General features: G+C 46.9%; 1 protein-coding gene across 1 annotated transcript; it reads left to right on the top strand.

Annotated features, from left to right (window-relative positions):
• Positions 1–2,574: 2,574 nt before the first annotated feature.
• On the top strand, positions 2,575–5,385 carry LOC107121315 (uncharacterized protein K02A2.6-like; the record flags this gene model as incomplete). The annotated part of the gene is made up of 2 exons (XM_015424227.1): positions 2,575–2,839; positions 3,299–5,385. Coding segments are annotated over 2 exons (2,352 nt in total), but the record flags the coding sequence as incomplete, so codon positions are not given.
• Between the last annotated feature and the right edge of the window lie 13,942 nt (positions 5,386–19,327).

Raw genomic sequence — 19,327 nt, 5'->3', positions numbered from 1 at the left:
CCCAAGAGCGCTACGGTCGGGGGCCCAAAACCTTCTAACTATACCGGGCCCCAAGGAGGCTAAGTTGGTCGTCACGAGGGCTAGGGCTTTCTCGGTGGCGGCCCCTACCTGGTGGAATGAGCTCCCGGAGGAGATCCGGGCCCTGCGGGATCTGGGGCAATTCCGAAGGGGCTGTAAGACGGTGCTCTTTGATACGGGGGCCCCCCCCCCCCCCCCCCCCCCCCGCTGTATAACATCAATGTGGGGGGGGAGGGCCCTAGGAGATTAGGAACATCTGATTATAACATCTTTTATACTATGCCTACGAAGGGATGTTTGATATGTGGTGCCCTCTCTGATGTTGTAGTATGGATGCTGAGTAGTTCGAGCACTTTATTATCTATTTAGGTTTTTAAATTGTATATTATGGTTTTAAATTGTATTATAGTACTCTATGTTTTGTGAGCAAGTTTTTGCCATGTAAGCCGCCCTGAGCCCTACGGGGGAGGGCGGGATATAAATTTAACAATAAATAAATAAATAAATAAATATAAAGCCATAGACTCCACCCTCCAAACCAACTATTCCCTTCTGGGGAACCATCATTGCCAATCTCCAGGTGAGGACTGGAGATCACTCAAAATTACATCAGTTCCTCTGGAGAAAATGGTGGACTCAGTGTCATTATACCCTGCTGAGGTTGCCACAGCAAATTGACACTGAGTGTCCAAGCCCGGGGCACCCGCCCAGAGCCTCTTTCTAGAGGTCGTTGTATTTATTTCCACAACGGGCCTTTTTCCTAGTGGAATTATAAAAGCAACATAGTAAAGACCAGGATATCGCATATAATAAACAATGCAATAAAACTGGGTCACACCATTAGAGAACAGCAAAATATAATTCATCCTATAAACAGGTAGTAATGATAACATCCAGGAAAAAATATTGTACAGGGGGTGGGGGAGTAAACGGTCTAAAGATTTCACAGACAACTATAGTTCCAGTCAGTGAGCAAAGTTTATTGTGACAATGACACTTTTATGCCCACTTGGGTAGTCTTTCTAAGATAGGCTGCTTAAACTCTGCCAGCACAGAAAAAGAAAAGTGATTTGAATTCCTGTGGTGTAATGCATCAAGCCTCTGACCCTCTGGAAGTCTACACAATAAATCCAGCAGGGGGCGGGGTGAGGAAAATAAAGCCTTCTCTCATCCTTTTGTTGAACTGGCAAGAGAAGGAGAGGATTCCTTTTCAGTACCTATTAAGGCTATTACCCAGCGTTACTGCAAAAAAAAGATGGCAATTGTGTGGCTGGCAGATGCCTTCATCTCTGGGGAGCAGATTCTTCACCCGGCTTTTGTCAGGACAGGTTTGGCTTGAGAGGAAGATCTTGTCTGTGACCCACACCCCTCCCCTAAAGAAATTTCAAACTGTTAAAAGGAGCGAGAATTGTTGAGAAGTAAAGTAATGTTTTTGTGCTCTTTTGTTTGCGGGAAGCAAAAGTTTAAGAAGGCCGTTTTCATCAAAAGAAGGGACACATGAGCTTGCGCTCTAATGGGGAAAATGATCTTTACTGGAAATTGCTTTTGTCTGTTTCACACAGCTCAGGGCCTGGCCTAAAGGGTGCTGTAAGGATCCTCAGATCCCAAGCTTCTATTAACCACAATAAAATACCGGGTTTCTTGGCTTCATGGCTGGAAAAGTAAGCTTGGAAATAGCTTCATGAATATCCATAGTCAAAGCTGCTTAAACCTACTTCGTAATGGAACTGTTCCATATTTTTCTGTACTCCCCACAGTTTCTAGTTCTGTGACTAACATGACAGAATGAAAGTTTGGCATGGGATGCTAGATTTTTTTAGTTGCCAAGCGTTTTTTACCTGGGAGAACATTAAACATGTGACTCTCCCCGTCTGCAGTCTGAAGTGAAACAGTTTATTCTACCACATCTTTCTGGTGTATGTGTAGACCAGGTTTTAGATTGGGGTTTAATTGAGATTGTCTGTAATGTATTCAGATGCTGCCCTGAATGCATTAGGAGGTATGTGAATCCTCCCATAGAGAAGCCATGCAAAGCTTCAAGCTTCGGCAGGGATTCGCGCCGAAAAGTATTGTGGCCAATCAGATTTGAATGTATGTAAGCGGGACCGCTTATGATTGGTCGTTCATGCACACAACCTGATAGGTTGGTTTAATGTACAGTAGGTGTGGCTACATTAGCCCGGAGTGTTTAAATACCGAGCAGCTGAAATGGACAAGCTGTTCGGGCTATGAGGAGTTGTACCGTGTCAGAAGAAGTCGATTGAAGAGCTGAATAAACTTGAGTTTTGCTGAATCACTCTCTGACTATTATTGTTAAGCACGGACTTAACAATTGGCGACGAGGATGGGATCCAGGAGCGGGTAGGCAGCCCCGCTGGTCCCGACCCAACGACGGACAACCAAGAGCAGCAGCTCGCCGTGGCAGAGCAGCGACAGGCACCACCAGCACCGGTGGCAGCGATCGCAGCTATGGCCAATAGCCCGAAGTTCGAGGCATTCGAACCAGCGACCGAGGACTGGGACGCCTACCTGCTGAGGTTCGGGTTCCACCTCGAAGCGAACGACATCACCACGGAGGAGAAGAAGCGAGCCACCCTCCTGAGCTCTTGTGGCAAGAGCGTGTTCGATGTCGCCAGGTCTCTGGTGGCACCAGCGGACATCGGAACAGTGCCGTTCAAAGAGCTGACGGAGAAGTTGAAGGCACACTTCTCCCCGCAACCGTCGGAGATCGCTAGCCGGCACGCGTTCTTCAAGAGGAACCAAGCGCCCAACGAGACGGTGTCCGATTTTGTAGCGGCTCTACGTAAAGCGGCCAGACCGTGTAACTTCGCCGACGTAGAGGAGGCCCTGCGAGACAGGCTGGTGTGTGGCATGCGGGACGAGCGTCTGCAGCAGCGCCTGTTCGCAAAGGCGAAATTGACCTGGGCCGACGCCTACAATGAAGCCATCGCAGCGGAGACAGCGGACAAATCGACCCGTGAGGTGCGTCAGCGTCTGGCTGCAACAGAGCTACGCGTTCACCACCAGGGGTCCGAAGGAGAGCGTGAGGGCGCGGCTGAAGACGTCTGCGCTGTGAAAGGGCCTGCGAACCAGCGGACCCAAGTGAGGACTTCGCCCACTCCTCCTTGCACCGGCTGTGGCGGCAAGCACTCCAGAGAAAGCTGCTGGACCAAGGACGTCGACTGCAGAGCATGCGGAAGGCGGGGCCACATCGCTCGTGCTTGCAGAGCGCCAAAAGTTTCAACGCCCTCAAACAAGCCCAGGAAGCAACGTTCCCGAGCCGCACAACATGAAACCAGCTGTCAGGTCGTACGATCAAGCGCACCTTCGGTCCAACGAATCGGAGGCACCGGCAAGATCAACGTGACGGTCCATCTAGACGGCGTTCCGTGTGGCATGGAGGTCGACTCGGGATCGTCGGTGACCGTGATTTCGTCCAAGTCGTGGCAGCAGTTGTTCCCCACCAGGAGTCGTCGCCGGCTGAAGCCAGCAGACACACAAGTGTCCGACTTCCAGGGCAAGCGTATACCTCTGGCAGGGAGGGATACGTTTGAAGTTGAGTTTAAGGGGAAGCGGGCGACCCTTTCATTGTTGGTGGCTGAGGGGGACAGAGTGAATTTGCTGGGGCTTGACTGGTTTGAACCGTTGGGAATTGCTATTTCTGGCATTAATAGTGTAACGAAGAATAAATGGGCTGTACTGTATAAAGAATTTACTGATGTGTTTGGGGGTGGCCTGGGAAAATATACGGGACCCCCAGTAGCGTTTGAACTTGCTCCTGCCGTGAGGCCAGTTCGCCTCAAGTATAGGAAGGTTCCTATTCCTCTTAAGCCCAGAATTGAAGCAGAGCTGGACAAGCTCATCGAGCAGGGCGTGTTAGAGCCAGTTCCCTTCAGTCGGTGGGAGACCCCCATTGTGACCCCTGTTAAGCCGGACGGGTCAGTACGCATCTGTGCTGACTACAAATGCACCATAAATCGGGCATTGCAGCAGCACTCGTACCCAGTACCGGTAATTAGCCATGTCTTGGCATCGTTGGGGGGGGGAAAGGTCTTTGCGAAGTTCGACTTGGCCCAGGCTTACCAGCAGCTCCCCGTGACCAAGGAAGCTGCTGAAGCACAGACCATTGTGACACACAGGGGGGCGTTCAAAGTAAACAGGCTCCAATTTGGTGTGAACGTGGCCCCAGGGATTTTTCAGGGCCTCATGGAAGGGCTGTTGAGGGGGGTACCAGGGACGGTCCCTTATTTTGATGACGTTCTCATTGCTGGGAGATCCGATGAGGAACTTATGCACAGGGTCAGAGAAGTGCTCAAGCGTTTCAGTAAGGCCGGATTGAAAGTAAAACAATCCAAATGTTTGATAGGGGTGGATAGCGTGGAATTCCTGGGGTTCAGAGTGGACCAAAATGGCGTACACCCCACAGACGAGAAGGTGAGAGCTATCAAAAATGCCCCTTGCCCCGTGAATAAAAAAGAGCTGCAAGCCTTCCTCGGGCTGCTCAATTTTTATCACGCCTTTCTCCCCCACAAGGCGTCCGTGGCGGCACCTTTGCATGCGCTCCTTCACAAGGACGCAAAATGGCGGTGGGGTGCTGAGCAAAAAAAGGCATTTGAAGGGGTAAAGTCGTTGTTATCATCAAACGCGGTGTTGACCCATTACGATGACCAGAAATTGTTGGTCTTGGCCGCAGATGCCTCTCCTTATGGGGTGGGGGCGGTATTAAGTCATGTAATGGAAGACGGGCGGGAGGCCCCCGTCGCGTTTTATTCAAAGTCCCTGAGTGAAACTGAAAAGAACTATGCCCAGATCGATAAAGAGGGACTGGCGCTCGTTTCTGCAGTAAAGAAATTCCACGATTTCTTGTATGGCAGACATTTCCTACTTGTGACGGACCACAAGCCGCTGCTTGGAATCTTTGCCCCGGACCGGCAACTTCCAAATATAATGTCTGCCAGAATGCTCCGTTGGGCCTTGTTTTTGTCGGCCTATGACTATGACCTGGAGCACCGGCCGGGCAAGGCCATCGGACATGCGGACGCATTAAGTCGTTGCCCGCTGCCCGGCCGAGATTTGGACCCTGCACCAACGGCCTCTGTGTTGGCCATCGAAGAACTGCCGCAAGCACCCATCACCTCCAAGGACATTGCCGCTGCGTCGGCTAAGGACAGTGTAATTGCGAGAGTTCTTAACTGGGTTTGGAGGGGGTGGCCGATGGGTGCTATGGAGCCGGAATTTCGCATGTACAAAGCGCGCCAAAACGAGCTGTCTGTGTCTAAGGGCTGTTTACTGTGGGGAAACCGGGTGGTGGTGCCTCACTGCCTCAGACAAAAAGTGCTGAAATCACTCCATGAGGGCCATCCAGGCATGGTCCACATGAAGGCACTGGCCCGTGGTTATGTGTGGTGGCCCGGGCTTGATGCGGAAATCGAGGATTGGGTCAGAGTGTGTGAGCCCTGTCAGCAGGCTAGGCCTGAGCCGTCAACCGCCACTCCGCAGCGTTGGGAGTCGGCGGGAAAACCTTGGTCGAGGCTCCACCTAGATTTTGCGGGGCCAGTTCAGGGACAAATGTTCCTTATTATTGTTGATGCGTATACGAAATGGTTGGAGGTTGCGCACATGCATTCCACCACTTCCGGGTCTGTCATCAATGTGCTGCGGCGCCTGTTTGCGACCCATGGTATACCCGATGTATTGGTCAGTGATAACGGGACGCAATTTACATCTATGGAGTTTGAAAAATTTCTGGCTGATAACGGAATCAGGCAGATTACATCGGCCCCATTCCACCCGGCTTCGAATGGCCAGGCGGAAAGAATGGTAAGAACCACCAAAGAAGCACTGAGTAAATTGGTTTATGGTGACTGGGGGGTAAAGCTAGCTTCGTTCTTGCTCAGACAGCATGTTACCCCTTGTTCAGCAACTGGCCGCAGTCCGGCCGAAATGCTGATGGGCCGGAGGCTGGCAACCCTATTAGATAGGTTGCACCCGGACCTGAATGACCTTAAACCACCACAGCAGAGTGAACAAACGAAGGTACGCATATATGAGAAAGATGACAAGGTGTATGCGAGAAATTATGCCAGTGGTCACTTGTGGCTCCCAGCCACTATTGTTGAAACTGTTGGGTCCAGAATGTATGTGGTACGACTTGCTGATGGTCGCAAGTGGCGTAGGCACGTAGACCAGTTGAGGCAACGGTGGGCGACTGACCGACCCAACGCGTTGCCAACTGAGTCAATAGACCCCGAGGACCTTCCGAGACCTCCCCCGGAGGCGAGTGCTGACAGGCCTGAGGGCACCAGCACTGTTCCAGAGGCAGGGCAGACCCCTACTCTCGAACCGAACGTAACGGATGGAAGTGTTCCTGACTCTGCAGTCCCAGAGTCGAACGAAGTGCCACTGATGGAAATGTGCCCTGAGCCTAGTCCACCTAGGAGGTCTCAGAGAACGAGAAGAGCACCTTCCTACCTAAGTGATTATGATTGTTCGTAGTTGTTTTTGCTTAGGGGGGAGGGATTTGTAATGTATTCAGATGCTGCCCTGAATGCATTAGGAGGTATGTGAATCCTCCCATAGAGAAGCCATGCAAAGCTTCAAGCTTCGGCAGGGATTCGCGCCGAAAAGTATTGTGGCCAATCAGATTTGAATGTATGTAAGCGGGACCGCTTATGATTGGTCGTTCATGCACACAACCTGATAGGTTGGTTTAATGTACAGTAGGTGTGGCTACATTAGCCCGGAGTGTTTAAATACCGAGCAGCTGAAATGGACAAGCTGTTCGGGCTATGAGGAGTTGTACCGTGTCAGAAGAAGTCGATTGAAAGAGCTGAATAAACTTGAGTTTTGCTGAATCACTCTCTGACTATTATTGTTAAGCACGGACTTAACATTGTCAGATTAGAATCTGGGAATCCCCACTTGTGCCATGGAAGCTCACTGGGTGTCCTTGGGCCAGTCACTTACTTTCAGCCTAAACTACTTCAGAAGCTGGTGAGGATAAAATGGAGGCGAGAATGATGTAAGCCACTTTGGGTCCCCCAAACTGGGAAGAATACTGTCAACTGGAAAAGGGAATAATAGCTCTTTTATGTCAGAAAGAGACAATTTCATTTTAAAAATTCTGAATTTTTACCTACAAGGGCAGGAACTGAAGGACTTGTTCTTTCTTTTTAATGGACATGCAAATAGATGATTTAAAAAAACATTTTGTTTTGGCTAACGACCTAATAATTAGGTTTCTGCCACCTAATAATCATAATAAAAAGACAAATTATTTTTGAAAAACACTAGAGAACACAATACCTTGGTCCTTTAAATCACAAAGAAAATAAGAGGCTGAAATACTGGGTACCTTTTAAAATGAACATTAACTTAGAGACAATTGTCTGAGGGAGGCTGATAGGTTCCACATCATTGTACATCACCAGAAAATGTCTTCTGGGTACATGGCAGTGGTTTGAAAAAAGAGCCAATTCCTATGCAAGGTCTCATTGGGCAAGGGACTGAACATCACAGTAATTCCAGTCTATGCCCCAACCACTGATGCAGAAGAGGCTGAAATGGACCGGTTCTAAGAAGACCTACAACACCTCCTAGAATTAACACCAAAAGAAGATGTCCTCCTCATCATAGGGGACTGGAATGCTAAAATAGGAAGTCAAAAGCTAACTGACAATAACAGACAAGTTTGGCCTTGGAGAACAAAATGCTAATAGAGTTTTGACAAGAGAACATGCTGGTCATAGCGAACACCCTTTTCCAACAATCTAAGAGGTGACAGATCGCTTGTTTGAAGTAGTTGGGAAATATGTCCTCTTTTGTGCTTTTCATAATATGGTAACCCTAGCTGTCCTCATGAATTTTTAAAATTATGGATTTATCGTAGTAATACAGAAGCATTAAAAAAAACTGCTCCAAAGGGCACAGTTACAGGCCTATTGCTATATCCAGGCGGGCAGACATGTTGGTCTGAAGCAGAACAAAGTTTGAGTCCAGTGGCACCTTTAAGACCAACAAAGTTTTATTCAAGCTATGAGCTTCCATGTGCGTGCACACTTCCTCAGATACACTGAAATGGAACTTACCTGTCCATACACATAGGCAAAAGTTGAGCAGTAAATTATCATACAACATAACGAAGATATTTATCAGAATCAGGAATAACAAGCTTGGTTTATATGGTTACCATTTAACATAATGAAGATGTTTTAACAGATGCAAAAACCAAACAGAGATAACAAGTTAAGTCCTATTGCTAGTCATTGATCAATTTTGTTCAACTCAATGGGAATACCAGTATTTAACAGGCTGAACTGCTTTTGAGAACTGATGGGTGTATTCAGTCAGGGCACATCTCATCACATACGTTTTTATTTCAACAGTTTCATGAAAGAGAATGTACCTTCACAGAACCAGGTAGACTCAAATCTTGCCCAGTGTTTGGCCACATAGTCAGAAATGTCAGGATGGTTCTGGGCAAATACGGGTCTCCAAAATTCCAGGGGTACCATGTCTTCTTGTTGGGCATAGTTAGCTTTCAGCTTAGTCAGTTCCCCTTGAAACAACCCCAATGAGGGGGCAGATGCTTGTCAGTAGTTCTTCATAACACCCCAGTTTCATGTACAATTATAGTGGAATTAGACTTGAACAGCTCAGAAAATGTTTTGCTAAACATCTCAGATGGGCTGCATTGTGGGGGGTCAGCATTTGGCTCATGGGTCACATATTGGACAGCCTCACTGTAAGTGGCAAGTGGCTGTACTTTAATGACAATATACACTAATATTCAGGTGTTGTTGTTGTTCAGTCACACAGTCCAGTCCGACTCTTCGCGACCCCATGGACCAGATCCCGCCAGGCCTTCCTGTCTTCTGCCGTCCTCTGAAGTTTGCTCAACTTCATGTTCGTTGCATCTATGACACTGTCTAACCATCTCATCCTTTGCTGTCCCTGTCTTCTTTGACCTTCAATCTTTCCCAGCATCAGGGTCTTCTCCAGTGAGTGCTCCCTTCTCATTTTGGTAGCCAAAGTATTTGAGCTTCAGTTTCATTATCTGGCCTTCCAGGGAACAGTCAGGGTTGATTTCTTTTAGGATTGACTGATTTGATCTTCTTGCAGTCCAAGGGACTCTCAAGAGTCTTCTCCAGCACCATAGTTCAAAAGAATCTATTCTTCGGCGCTTGGCCTTCCTTATAGTCCAACTCTCGCAGCCATACATGACTACTGGGAATACCATTGCTTTGACCATGCGGACTTTTGTTGGCAGGGTGATGTCTCTACTTTTTATCATGCTGTTTAGGTTCGCCATCGCTTTCCTCCCAAGGAGCAGGCGTCTTTTAATTTCATGGCTGCAGTCACAGTCTGCGGTGATCTGGGATCCCAGGAACGTGAAGTCTGTCACTACTTCCACGATGTACGATGTGCTAAAAGGACAATGCTGTAGATTATTTTCCCTGACCGGAAAAAAAGTGTACCTAGGGATGAATTTTATCTCAAATCTTTGTTAGAGGACTGTACAAACTGAAAGAGAATAGATCTATCAATGCCTGTTTATTATCATGGCTGAAACTTCCATGCTCAGAGACAGTGTAACTCTGAATACAGATTGGAGGGGCAGTAGCAGCGGCAGATATTTTCCTCCTTTCATTTCTTCTTGGATTTTCTTTGTGAGAAACAGGATGCTGGACTAGATGGTCTAATCCACTGGGGTTTTTCTTATGTAAGCTATGCTCCATTTTTTAAACTATCCACACAATGGAAGTAAACATGAGAGGGGCGAATCAATTCAGTTAAGAAGATTAATTCTTACCACTCCCTTCCTGTACACCTCTTTGATATCACAAAGTCTTCTGTTTGTATTATTTTTTCTTTTCTTCCTCCATTTCTCTTGCCTTGATGCTGCCTTTCTGGGAGCCAGTGATAAACACAAGGCAACCATGAGGATCACAAATAGATAGATAGGTTGTCTTAGCAACCCTTCCATTAGACAATATCCCCTCATGCAGGCTAGATACCAAGGTGATAGCCTCTTTGCAAATCCCAAAGGTAATTCCAGCCTCAATTGGACAGGGCTCTAACCTTAACTCTGCCCTATGAGATGAGTTAGCAAAAGATCCATTGATTCAGTAACCAAATTCATAACTCATTCATTAATTGAAACAAAAAGCCATACACAATTCCCAATGGAGTCTTGTGCAACCTGTTTAGGATTCTTATGCAATTTAATTTGAAACCCCACTAGTGCCTTGGATCTTCTGGGTGTATCATAATTCATGCCCATAGAAGTTCCTAAAATGTTTTACCTATGTGGATGTTGTTGCTAGAAGCTCTTAAAAATCTAAAGAAAAAGCATCACCACCATCCTCCATGTAGATCCATGGGCAAACTGGAAAACATGTGCATAGATGGGATATATTCTCGATTGCAGCACACAGTGTAGCCCAGAGGCACTGACTTAATCTAGGGTAGCCCCAACAGCAGGGGCACCCCACTTTCTAACCTGAGCCAGAGACCCACAAACTCAGGCCAAGGAAGGCACTCCTGGCCTGAAACACAGAGCTAGCCACAGCTCTCGAAAACGGCCTCCATTTTCAGGTGACAACAAGGCAGCTCTCAGAGCAAACCTCCAGTCTCCCCCCCAAAAAAAAAGTTATGCATATGAAACAATGGGTTCCACCAGGCAAAGTATCTGCATTTCCATTAAGCTATTCAGTGGCCACCTGGCGAATAGCCCTTCTGTCTCCAGAACTTCACCCAGCCCTTTTGTGTGCACCTATGTCTATGTGAAAATCCTTTGTCTTCACAAACTGTCTTTCCTGCTCCTTCCCTCAGGATACCGAGATGAACTAATCATACATCCAGATATTTAGCAATCCTTCCTGACACTAATCAGAGACCCATCTCCCACCTTTTGTATAAAATTGGGAACCTAATCAACCTGCCCTAGCAGGACCATTAGTGATCATCAAATCCATTCAACCAGCTCCTGTACAGTCAGCCCACACCTGGCTAATCCCATCATAGCTATTGTGAATCCAGACTCTGCCTCACTGAGACCTCATTGGTCACACCTAGGTCTTGCCCCTCCTGATGTCACACCCCCTGGGACTCATCATTGGTCCAGATAATCTTTTGTCTTCACCTGGGACAAGCCCCTCAAGGCCTCCCATTGGTCTGCATTGTTTCCCAATGTCTATATCCTCCATAGCACATGGCCTCAGATTGTGGCTCTGCCCTGATGCCAACTAGCAGTCCACCCCCAAACTGGCAGTCACTGATGGCACAATTTAAGTATAGTTTTGTCCCTTTCCCATAGTTTTGAAACTTGGGGGCACCCAGTGAAGTTGTTGGGAAATAGGTTTGGGACATACAAAAAGAAATATTTATTTACTCGGTGAGTAATAATTATGTGGAATTCACTGCCAGGGGAAGTAGGGACGGCCACAAACATAGGGGATTTAAAAGGGGAAAGGGGATTTGACAGATTCATGGAGGAGAGGTCCATCAGTGACTACTAGCCATGGTGACTGAAGGGCGCTCCCATCTACAGAGGCAACAAACCTCTGAATACCAGTGCAGGAGGCAGCAACAGGGGAGGGTCTTGGTTTCTATGCCTTGTTTGTTTGGCTCTCCAGGGCATCTGGTTGGCTACTCTGTGACTAGATGGATCCAGGACTAGATCTGATCCAGGAGGCTTTGCCGAGTTTTTATGGACTTCTCCCCCTTTGGTACAAGTATGACACTGTTTCCTACACTTTCAGTTTAGCACTAACACCTCACCAGTAGTAAGGAGACTGCTATCTTGATACAGCCACTTTCACACATCAGGCTTACATCTCTTTGGTCTGAACTCTGCTTGTAATGCAAATGTCAGGCATACCTTGCTTAGAATGTATCTTCATTTTTGTGTTTTTCATCCATGTTCTATCCTGCATTAGCCCCATTCACACATAGCACAAATAGTGTGAGATTCATAAATGGACTTTCTAGTCTCAACCTAAATTGGATGCGTGATTGCACATTGTAGCAGAGGTCAGATCTGTTCCTTTGGGTCCGTTCAGACATTCAACATCTTTGCACAACACATTTCAGTGCATACAACACTACACTGGTGTGGTGTAGTGGATAAAGTGTTGGACTAGGATCTGGGGAGACCCGGGTTTGAATCCCTCCTTCTACCATGGAAGCTTGTTGGGTGATCTCGGGCTTGTCACAAACTCTCAGCCTGGCCTACCTCCCAGGGTTGTCGTGCAAGACGAGAGGAGGGGATAAGAATGTTCTAAGCCGCTCTGAGTCAAGACTGGGGAGAAAAACAGGATATAAATAAATAAATGCATGTGTGCATCCAAGGGTGTAGACTTTCCAATTTCCCGGGGGGGGCTGGGGCTGGACCAGAGGCATTGCTTTGCTAGGAGCAAGGGTGGCTCCCGGGGGAGGCTGAGTACCTTCCTGAAAATTTCGGCGGGGGCTCACGCCCCGTCGCCCCCACGAAGATTACGCCTATGTGTGCATCGACTCTACCAATAGTCAGGGAGGGAAGGTGGATTAAAATAGCCCAGGAAGCAAGCCATGCTGAGGAACTCTTGTGGTGCTGTGAGCCAGCACTGCAGGGGCCATGCAGCTGAGGCCCATCAGGGAGTGATGCCAGTGACAGGCATGGTTCTTGGTTGCCTCCTCCCGCACTGCTGCCAGGTAATTTGGCACCAATAATCATGGTCCCTGAAGGGTCTCAACCAAGTGGCCCCATCAGTGCTGGCCAATCTGCTGCTTGCTCCTGGCTGTCAGTGGCCCTCCAGGGCAGCAATCCACCAACAACTTCCCTGAAAAGCAAAATGGCCAGTCCACCCCTTGTCAACCATGCAAATGCAAGAGATGACCCAGAACACAGATACCCAAAATGCAACTGCCAGGAACTGATTGAAAAAATGGACCATCTCAAAATCTTTCTTTATTACAGCTATGCCCTGCTGTATCTCAGAGGAGCTTACAGAGAGTTCCCGAGTGGTATTTTATCAAAGCCACTTTCAAGGCCAGATCTGCTGTTCAGCAGTAGAACTGAGTCATGTGCAAAGTAGTTCTGTGTTTATGGAAGATCCAGGTCTCTTAACACACTCTCCATATTAATGCCTCTCTGGAGACTGACAGATGCAACAAGAGGAGAAGGTCTTGAATGCCTGAAGTATTCCTTTCTCTTTTAAATTCTTGTATAAAACACGCACACAGAGAGAGACACAGCAGCCTATGGTGGAGTGGTACACACTTGAGGTTTGCTGAATATAATCTTGCCAGTTTATTAGTGCATTTAAAAAATATCTAAAATCCAGGAGGATAATTGCATTCTGCATACCATAAAGCCTTCTTTACAGTTTCAGCTAAGGAAGCTATTTTCTGTTTTCATTCCTAGTAGCAGCTGTGCTGTGCTGTAGCAGTATTGATCGCCTGCTCCAGCCCGCTTTGGAGAAGGGGGCCTGATTGTCAGAGATGGGTGACGATCCATGGGTGTGAATAAAGTTTGTCTGAAAGAGAAGTGCTTTCAGATGCTCAGAGAGAAAAGAATTAGGATTGTGTAAGAACCCATTTATGATCTCAGACCATGTTCCCAGCAGGTGAAATGCAGCCAGAGCATCTGATTTGCTAATAAGCTCTGGAGATGCTTTGAGACGGAAGTAAAGGAATACAGGAGTGGTGCTTTATGCCTACGCTCGACCGATTGCTACTTTATTCATTGCCAGTGCAGAAGGGAGCCCTTCCTCTGGCAAATCAGATGCTCCGATCAGTGCAGTGCTTCTAGATCATCAAAAGTAGGTATTACAACCAAGTTGCTTTTCGAACTCACTTAATCCGAATAGATCAGAGAAGCCAAGCAGCAAAGACAGAAGCAATAATACAAAAAAAAAAAATCCCCATAAATGCAAATGAAACACAGGTTCTGATGAAATGGAGAAGGCAAGGTGTTCAGATGTTCAGACAGAGCTTGTATTCATCTCACAATACTAGATTCTCTGGCACAGAGAAGGCTAATTGGTGTGTATCAGAGAGACGCCATCATTCATTACTAGATTCATGCCATTGAATGTATAGTAGTTTCAGCTTCAGGTGGGTTTTCCACATCAAAGCCTTTTGCCCCATGGGGAATAGTATGCGGGCTGTCTTCAGTCCCAGGTGAGTCATGCAAATCCACAAGGGCAGCCTTGTGTCAAAGCGAAAGTCATCTCTTAGAGAAAGCAGACTAAGGCAGTATCGGACATTGATGAAAATAGACAAGACGAGAGATGCATCGTACACAAATACGGAGAAATGCCTGCAAAACATTCATTGGTATAGCTTGTGACTTGGTATAGAGACCTGGGAGTTACAGAAAAAAGCAGGTCACCAACTTTCTCCACTGGAGTCTGTGGGGAATACAAGTGAGGAAGAGAAAGAAAGATGGAGAACGAGGCCAGAAGGAGATCATTGCCCACCCACTCAGCAATTGCAGTCATGGACCCCATTCCCAAGGATGATGGCAAACAGGGAAGCTGACCCATCCTGAGCTGGTCACTGCAGAGGGAGGGCATGGTCTTGGGATCCTGACTGCTCTGTTCTGGAAGTGGTGGTTCTGAACCCCCAGGAGATTCCTGGCTCTGGCGTTCTACCATGCTGGCACAGAGAACATGGGGCTGTGGCCGGGATGCACACACTACCCCACCTGGAGCCAACAGGAGATGAAAAGTATCTGGTTCGGGTTGGCTCATCTGAGAGAGATGAGGGGGTACCTGTTGCTTTTCTACAAGGAGGTGGATTGAAATTGTCCACAGAGGCCATGGCTAGTGACATGGACTGCCGGACAACGTCTCGAGATGGCAAGAGGAAGGATGCAGGCTTAACTTGTAAAGGAAATTACAGCTGTTTCTATACAAATGCTAGAAGTGTCAGAGGTAAAATGGGGGAGTTGGAGTGCTTGGTGTTGGATGGAAAAATAGACATTGTGGGTATTTCAGAAACTTGGTGGGATGAGGAAAATCAGTGGGACACAGTGATTCCCGGTTATATATTATATCGGAAGGATGGGGGGGAAGGGTTGGAGGTGGGGTGGCTCTGTATGTCAGAGAGGGTATAAAGTCTAGAAAGATTGAGAGGCTAAGTGAAGTGGATTCGCTTCTGGAAGTTCTATGGGTTGAAATAGGGGGGCCAAAAGGAAACTTAACACTGGGAGTTTGCTATCGCCCACCAGATCAAAAGATAGAGGAGGATTATAAAATGATGAATGCCTTAAAGATAGCAGCTAGACAAAAACACTGTGTCGTAATAGGTGATTTTAACTACCCACACATTGATTGGGTCAATATGTGTTCTAGTCGGGAAAAAGAGATTGAGTTTCTAGACACTCTAAATGACTGTGCTATGGAGCAGATGGTCACGGAACCTACCAGGGGAGAGGCGATCCTTGATTTGGTCCTAAGTAACACTCAAGACCTGGTGAGAGATGTAAAAGTGATTGCACCGCTTGGAAACAGTGATCATAATGTTGTTGAGTTCATCATTTGTACAAATAGAGAATTGGCCAAAAAGACTCACACAACCATTTTTAACTTTAAAAGGGGTAATTTCTCTGATATGAGGGGACACGTGGGGAGGAAACTGAAAGGAAAAGTAGAAAGGGTCAAAACAATTGGGGAAGCTTGGGATCTATTTAAAACTACGATCCTAGAAGCTCAAAAAATATATATTCCGCAGGTTAGGAAAGGCACAAACAGGTATAGGAAAAAGCCTGCATGGTTAACAAACAGAGTAATGGAGGCTGTAAAAAGTAAAAAGAATTCCTTTAAGCAGTGGAAAGCTAGTCACAGTGAGGCTGATAAAACGGAACACAGGCTATGGCAAATAAAATGCAAGTCTGAGGTCAGGCAGGCAAAAAGGGAATATGAGGAGCATATAGCAAAAAACGTAAAAACCAACAATAAAACTTTCTTCAAATACATTAGAAACAGGAAACCAGCCAGGGAGGCAGTGGGGCCCTTGGACGACCAAGGGGTAAAAGGAGTATTGAAGGATGATAGGGAAATGGCTGAGAAGCTAAATGCATTTTTTGCCTCCGTCTTCACTGTGGAAGATGAGAAGTGCTTGCCCACTCCAGAACCACTGATTTCAGGAGGGGTGTTGGAAGACCTGAGTCAGATTGAGGTGATGAGAGAGGAGGTCCTAAAACTGATAGACAACTTAAAAACTGAAAAATCACCAGGCCCAGATGGCATACATCCGAGAGTTCTGAAAGAACTCAAATGTGAACTTGTAGATCTCCTGACAAAGATATGTAATCTTTCCTTAAAATCTGCCTCCATTCCTGAGGATTGGAAGGTAGCTAATGTCACTCCCATCTTTAAAAAGGGTTCCAGAGGAGATCCGGGAAATTACAGGCCAGTCAGTCTGACGTCGATACCGGGTAAATTGGTGGAAACCATTATTAAGGAAAGAATTAGTAGGCACATAGATGAACAAAACCTATTGAGGCAGACTCAGCACGGTTTCTGTAAGGGAAGATCTTGTCTCACTAACCTGTTAGTGTTCTTTGAGGGGGTGAACAAACATGTGGACAAGGGGGATCCAATAGATATTATTTACCTTGACTTCCAGAAAGCTTTTGATAAAGTTCCTCATCAAAGGCTCCTAAGTAAGCTCAAAAATCATGGGATAGAAGGACAAGTCCTTTTATGGATCAAAAACTGGCTAGTTCATAGAAAACAGAGAGTGAGTGTAGGTGGGCAATTTTCTCAGTGGAGGGTGGTAAGCAGTGGGGTACCGCAGGGATCAGTACTTGGTCCACTGCTTTTTAACTTGTTCATTAATGATTTGGAGATGGGAGTAAGCAGTGAAGTGGCTAAATTTGCGGATGATACAAAGTTGTTCAGGGTGGTGAAAACCAGTGAGGATTGTGAGGCACTCCAAGGGGATCTGTCAAGGATGGGCGAGTGGGCGTCAACATGGCAAATGGGGTTCAATGTGGCCAAGTGCAAGGTGATGCACATTGGAGCCAAAAATCCTAAATATAAATACACATTGATGGGGTCTGAACTGGCAGAGACTGATCAAGAGAGAGATCTTGGAGTTGTAGTGGATAACTCACTGAAAATGTTGAGACAGTGTGTGACTGCAATAAAGAAGGCCAATGCTATGCTGGGGATTATTAGGAAGGGTATTGTAAACAGATCAGCCAATATCATAATGCCCCTATATAAATCAATGGTGAGACCTCATTTGGAATACTGTGTGCAGTTCTGGTCACCACACCTTAAAAAGGATATTATAGCTTTGGAAAAAGTGCAGAAAAGTGCAAATCGAATGATAAAAGGGTTGGAACACTTTCCCTATGAGGAAAGGTTAAAGCGCTTAGGGCTCTTTAGCTTGGAGAAAAGACGACTGAGGGGTGACATGATCAAAGTTTATAAGATCATGCATGGGAAAGAGCAGGTAGAAGTACTTTTCTCCCTTTCTCACAATACAAGAACTCGTGGGCACTCCATGAAACTGCAGAGCGGTCGGGTTAGAACGGATATAAGGAAGTACTTCTTCACCCAAAGAGTGATTAACACTTGGAATTCACTGCCACAGGAAGTGGTGGTGGCTACAAGCATGGACGGCTTCAAAAGGGAATTAGATAAGCATATGGAGCAGAGGTCCATCAGTGGATATTAGCCACAAGGTATAGATAGGGGCTCTGGGGCAAGTAATGCTCTGTCTTCTTGGTGCTTGGGGGGGGGGGTCAACAGTGGGAGCGCTTCTAATGTCCTGGCCCCACTGGTGGACCTCCTGATGGCACCTGGTATTTCTGGCCACTGTGTGACAGAGTGTTGGACTGGATGGGCCTTTGGCCTGATCCAACATTGGCGTCTCTTATGTTCTTATGTTCTTATTTCACCCCCAACTAAAATTTTCATTAAGAACCTAGATTCAGATTTGGAACATGACCATTTCTGTTTAAAGAACATGAGTTTGCTTTTTGGAAAACATCTGTTTAAAAGAACCAATCCCCTTTAGCTACTTTGACTCTCTTATGTTCTTATGTTCTTATTTCCCCCCCAACTAAAATTTTCATTAAGAACCTAGATTCAGATTTGGAACATGACCATTTCTGTTTAAAGAACATGAGTTTGCTTTTTGGAAAACATCTGTTTAAAAGAACCAATCCCCTTTAGCTACTTTGACTGCAAGCATGGCAGTGTGTTCAAAGTGATGGTTGATTGCTTCAGCCTACAGGCTGGAGCGCCCCCATGTATTTTGTTCTGCCTTCCCTCTGTAGAATGACTGGGGATGGGGGGGTGGTCTTAACATGCCTGGAAATGCTATGGCTCTACCTAGGAATGAAGGCTGGTTATGGACACTGAGAGAAAATTATTGCACCTTCCAAAGCCCAAGGGAGCTCCAATGGCCTCAGAGAACCTTGAATCCCAAGGCAGGGCAGGACTGTGGAACCATCCCTTCTGCATCCATATGGCCCATGATGTGTACTTTGGTACCAGGTGGTTGTCTCAGCTGTAGTCAAACTCGATACATCTGGACAAGTCCTTGTTGTGCATTCTCCATCTGCTGCCTCTAAACTGGGATGAGTACTATGGATTTCTCGCAGGTCTTTGAAACTGTTAAACACAATAGCAGCTCTGAAGCATTGTACATGCAGAAAGTGTGAGTGTAAAGTGCCATCAAGTCACAGCTTTCTATCATCTGCAGCTGGTTCCCAACATCACTTCCAGGGACTTAGCTACTGTGACCCATGCCATGGTCACTTCCAGACTATTGTAAGTCGCTTTACATGGGGCTGCTCTTGAACTTGACCCAGAAACTGCAGCTAGTGCAGAATGTGGAGGCACATATGCTGATGGCGATGCCTGTGTGGGCTCGCATTCAGCCAGTGCTGCACCAACTGCACTGGCTGCCAATAGAGCACCAGATCCAGTTCAGGTTCTGTTAACTTTCAAAGCCCTCTGCGGCCAGGGACCTGCGTGTCTTCGGGATCGCCTCTCCCCATACGCGCCCCACAGAGCATTGCACTCAACTGACCAACACCTACTGGTTGTCCCCAGCCCCAAGGATGTCCGGCAGCTAGCCTCAACCAGGGCTTTCTCAGCCCTGGCCCCAACCTGGTGGAACAAGCTCCCACTCGAAATCAGGGCTCTGTGGGATTTGTTACAATTCTGCAGGGCCTGTAAAATGGAAATGTTCTGCCGGGCTTTCGGCCGAGGCGGCAAACATCCAAAATCCATCTCTGGCCTCCCCAACTGAAATCACTGGCTTCTGATCAGCCTAAACTGAGCATAGCAAACCAGGCTTTGCA

This window comes from Gekko japonicus, unplaced genomic scaffold (assembly GCF_001447785.1).
Source record: "Gekko japonicus isolate JY-2015 unplaced genomic scaffold, Gekko_japonicus_V1.1 scaffold1486, whole genome shotgun sequence".
NCBI lineage: Eukaryota > Metazoa > Chordata > Lepidosauria > Squamata > Gekkonidae > Gekko > Gekko japonicus.
This window is presented reverse-complemented; position numbering and strand designations above follow the sequence as displayed.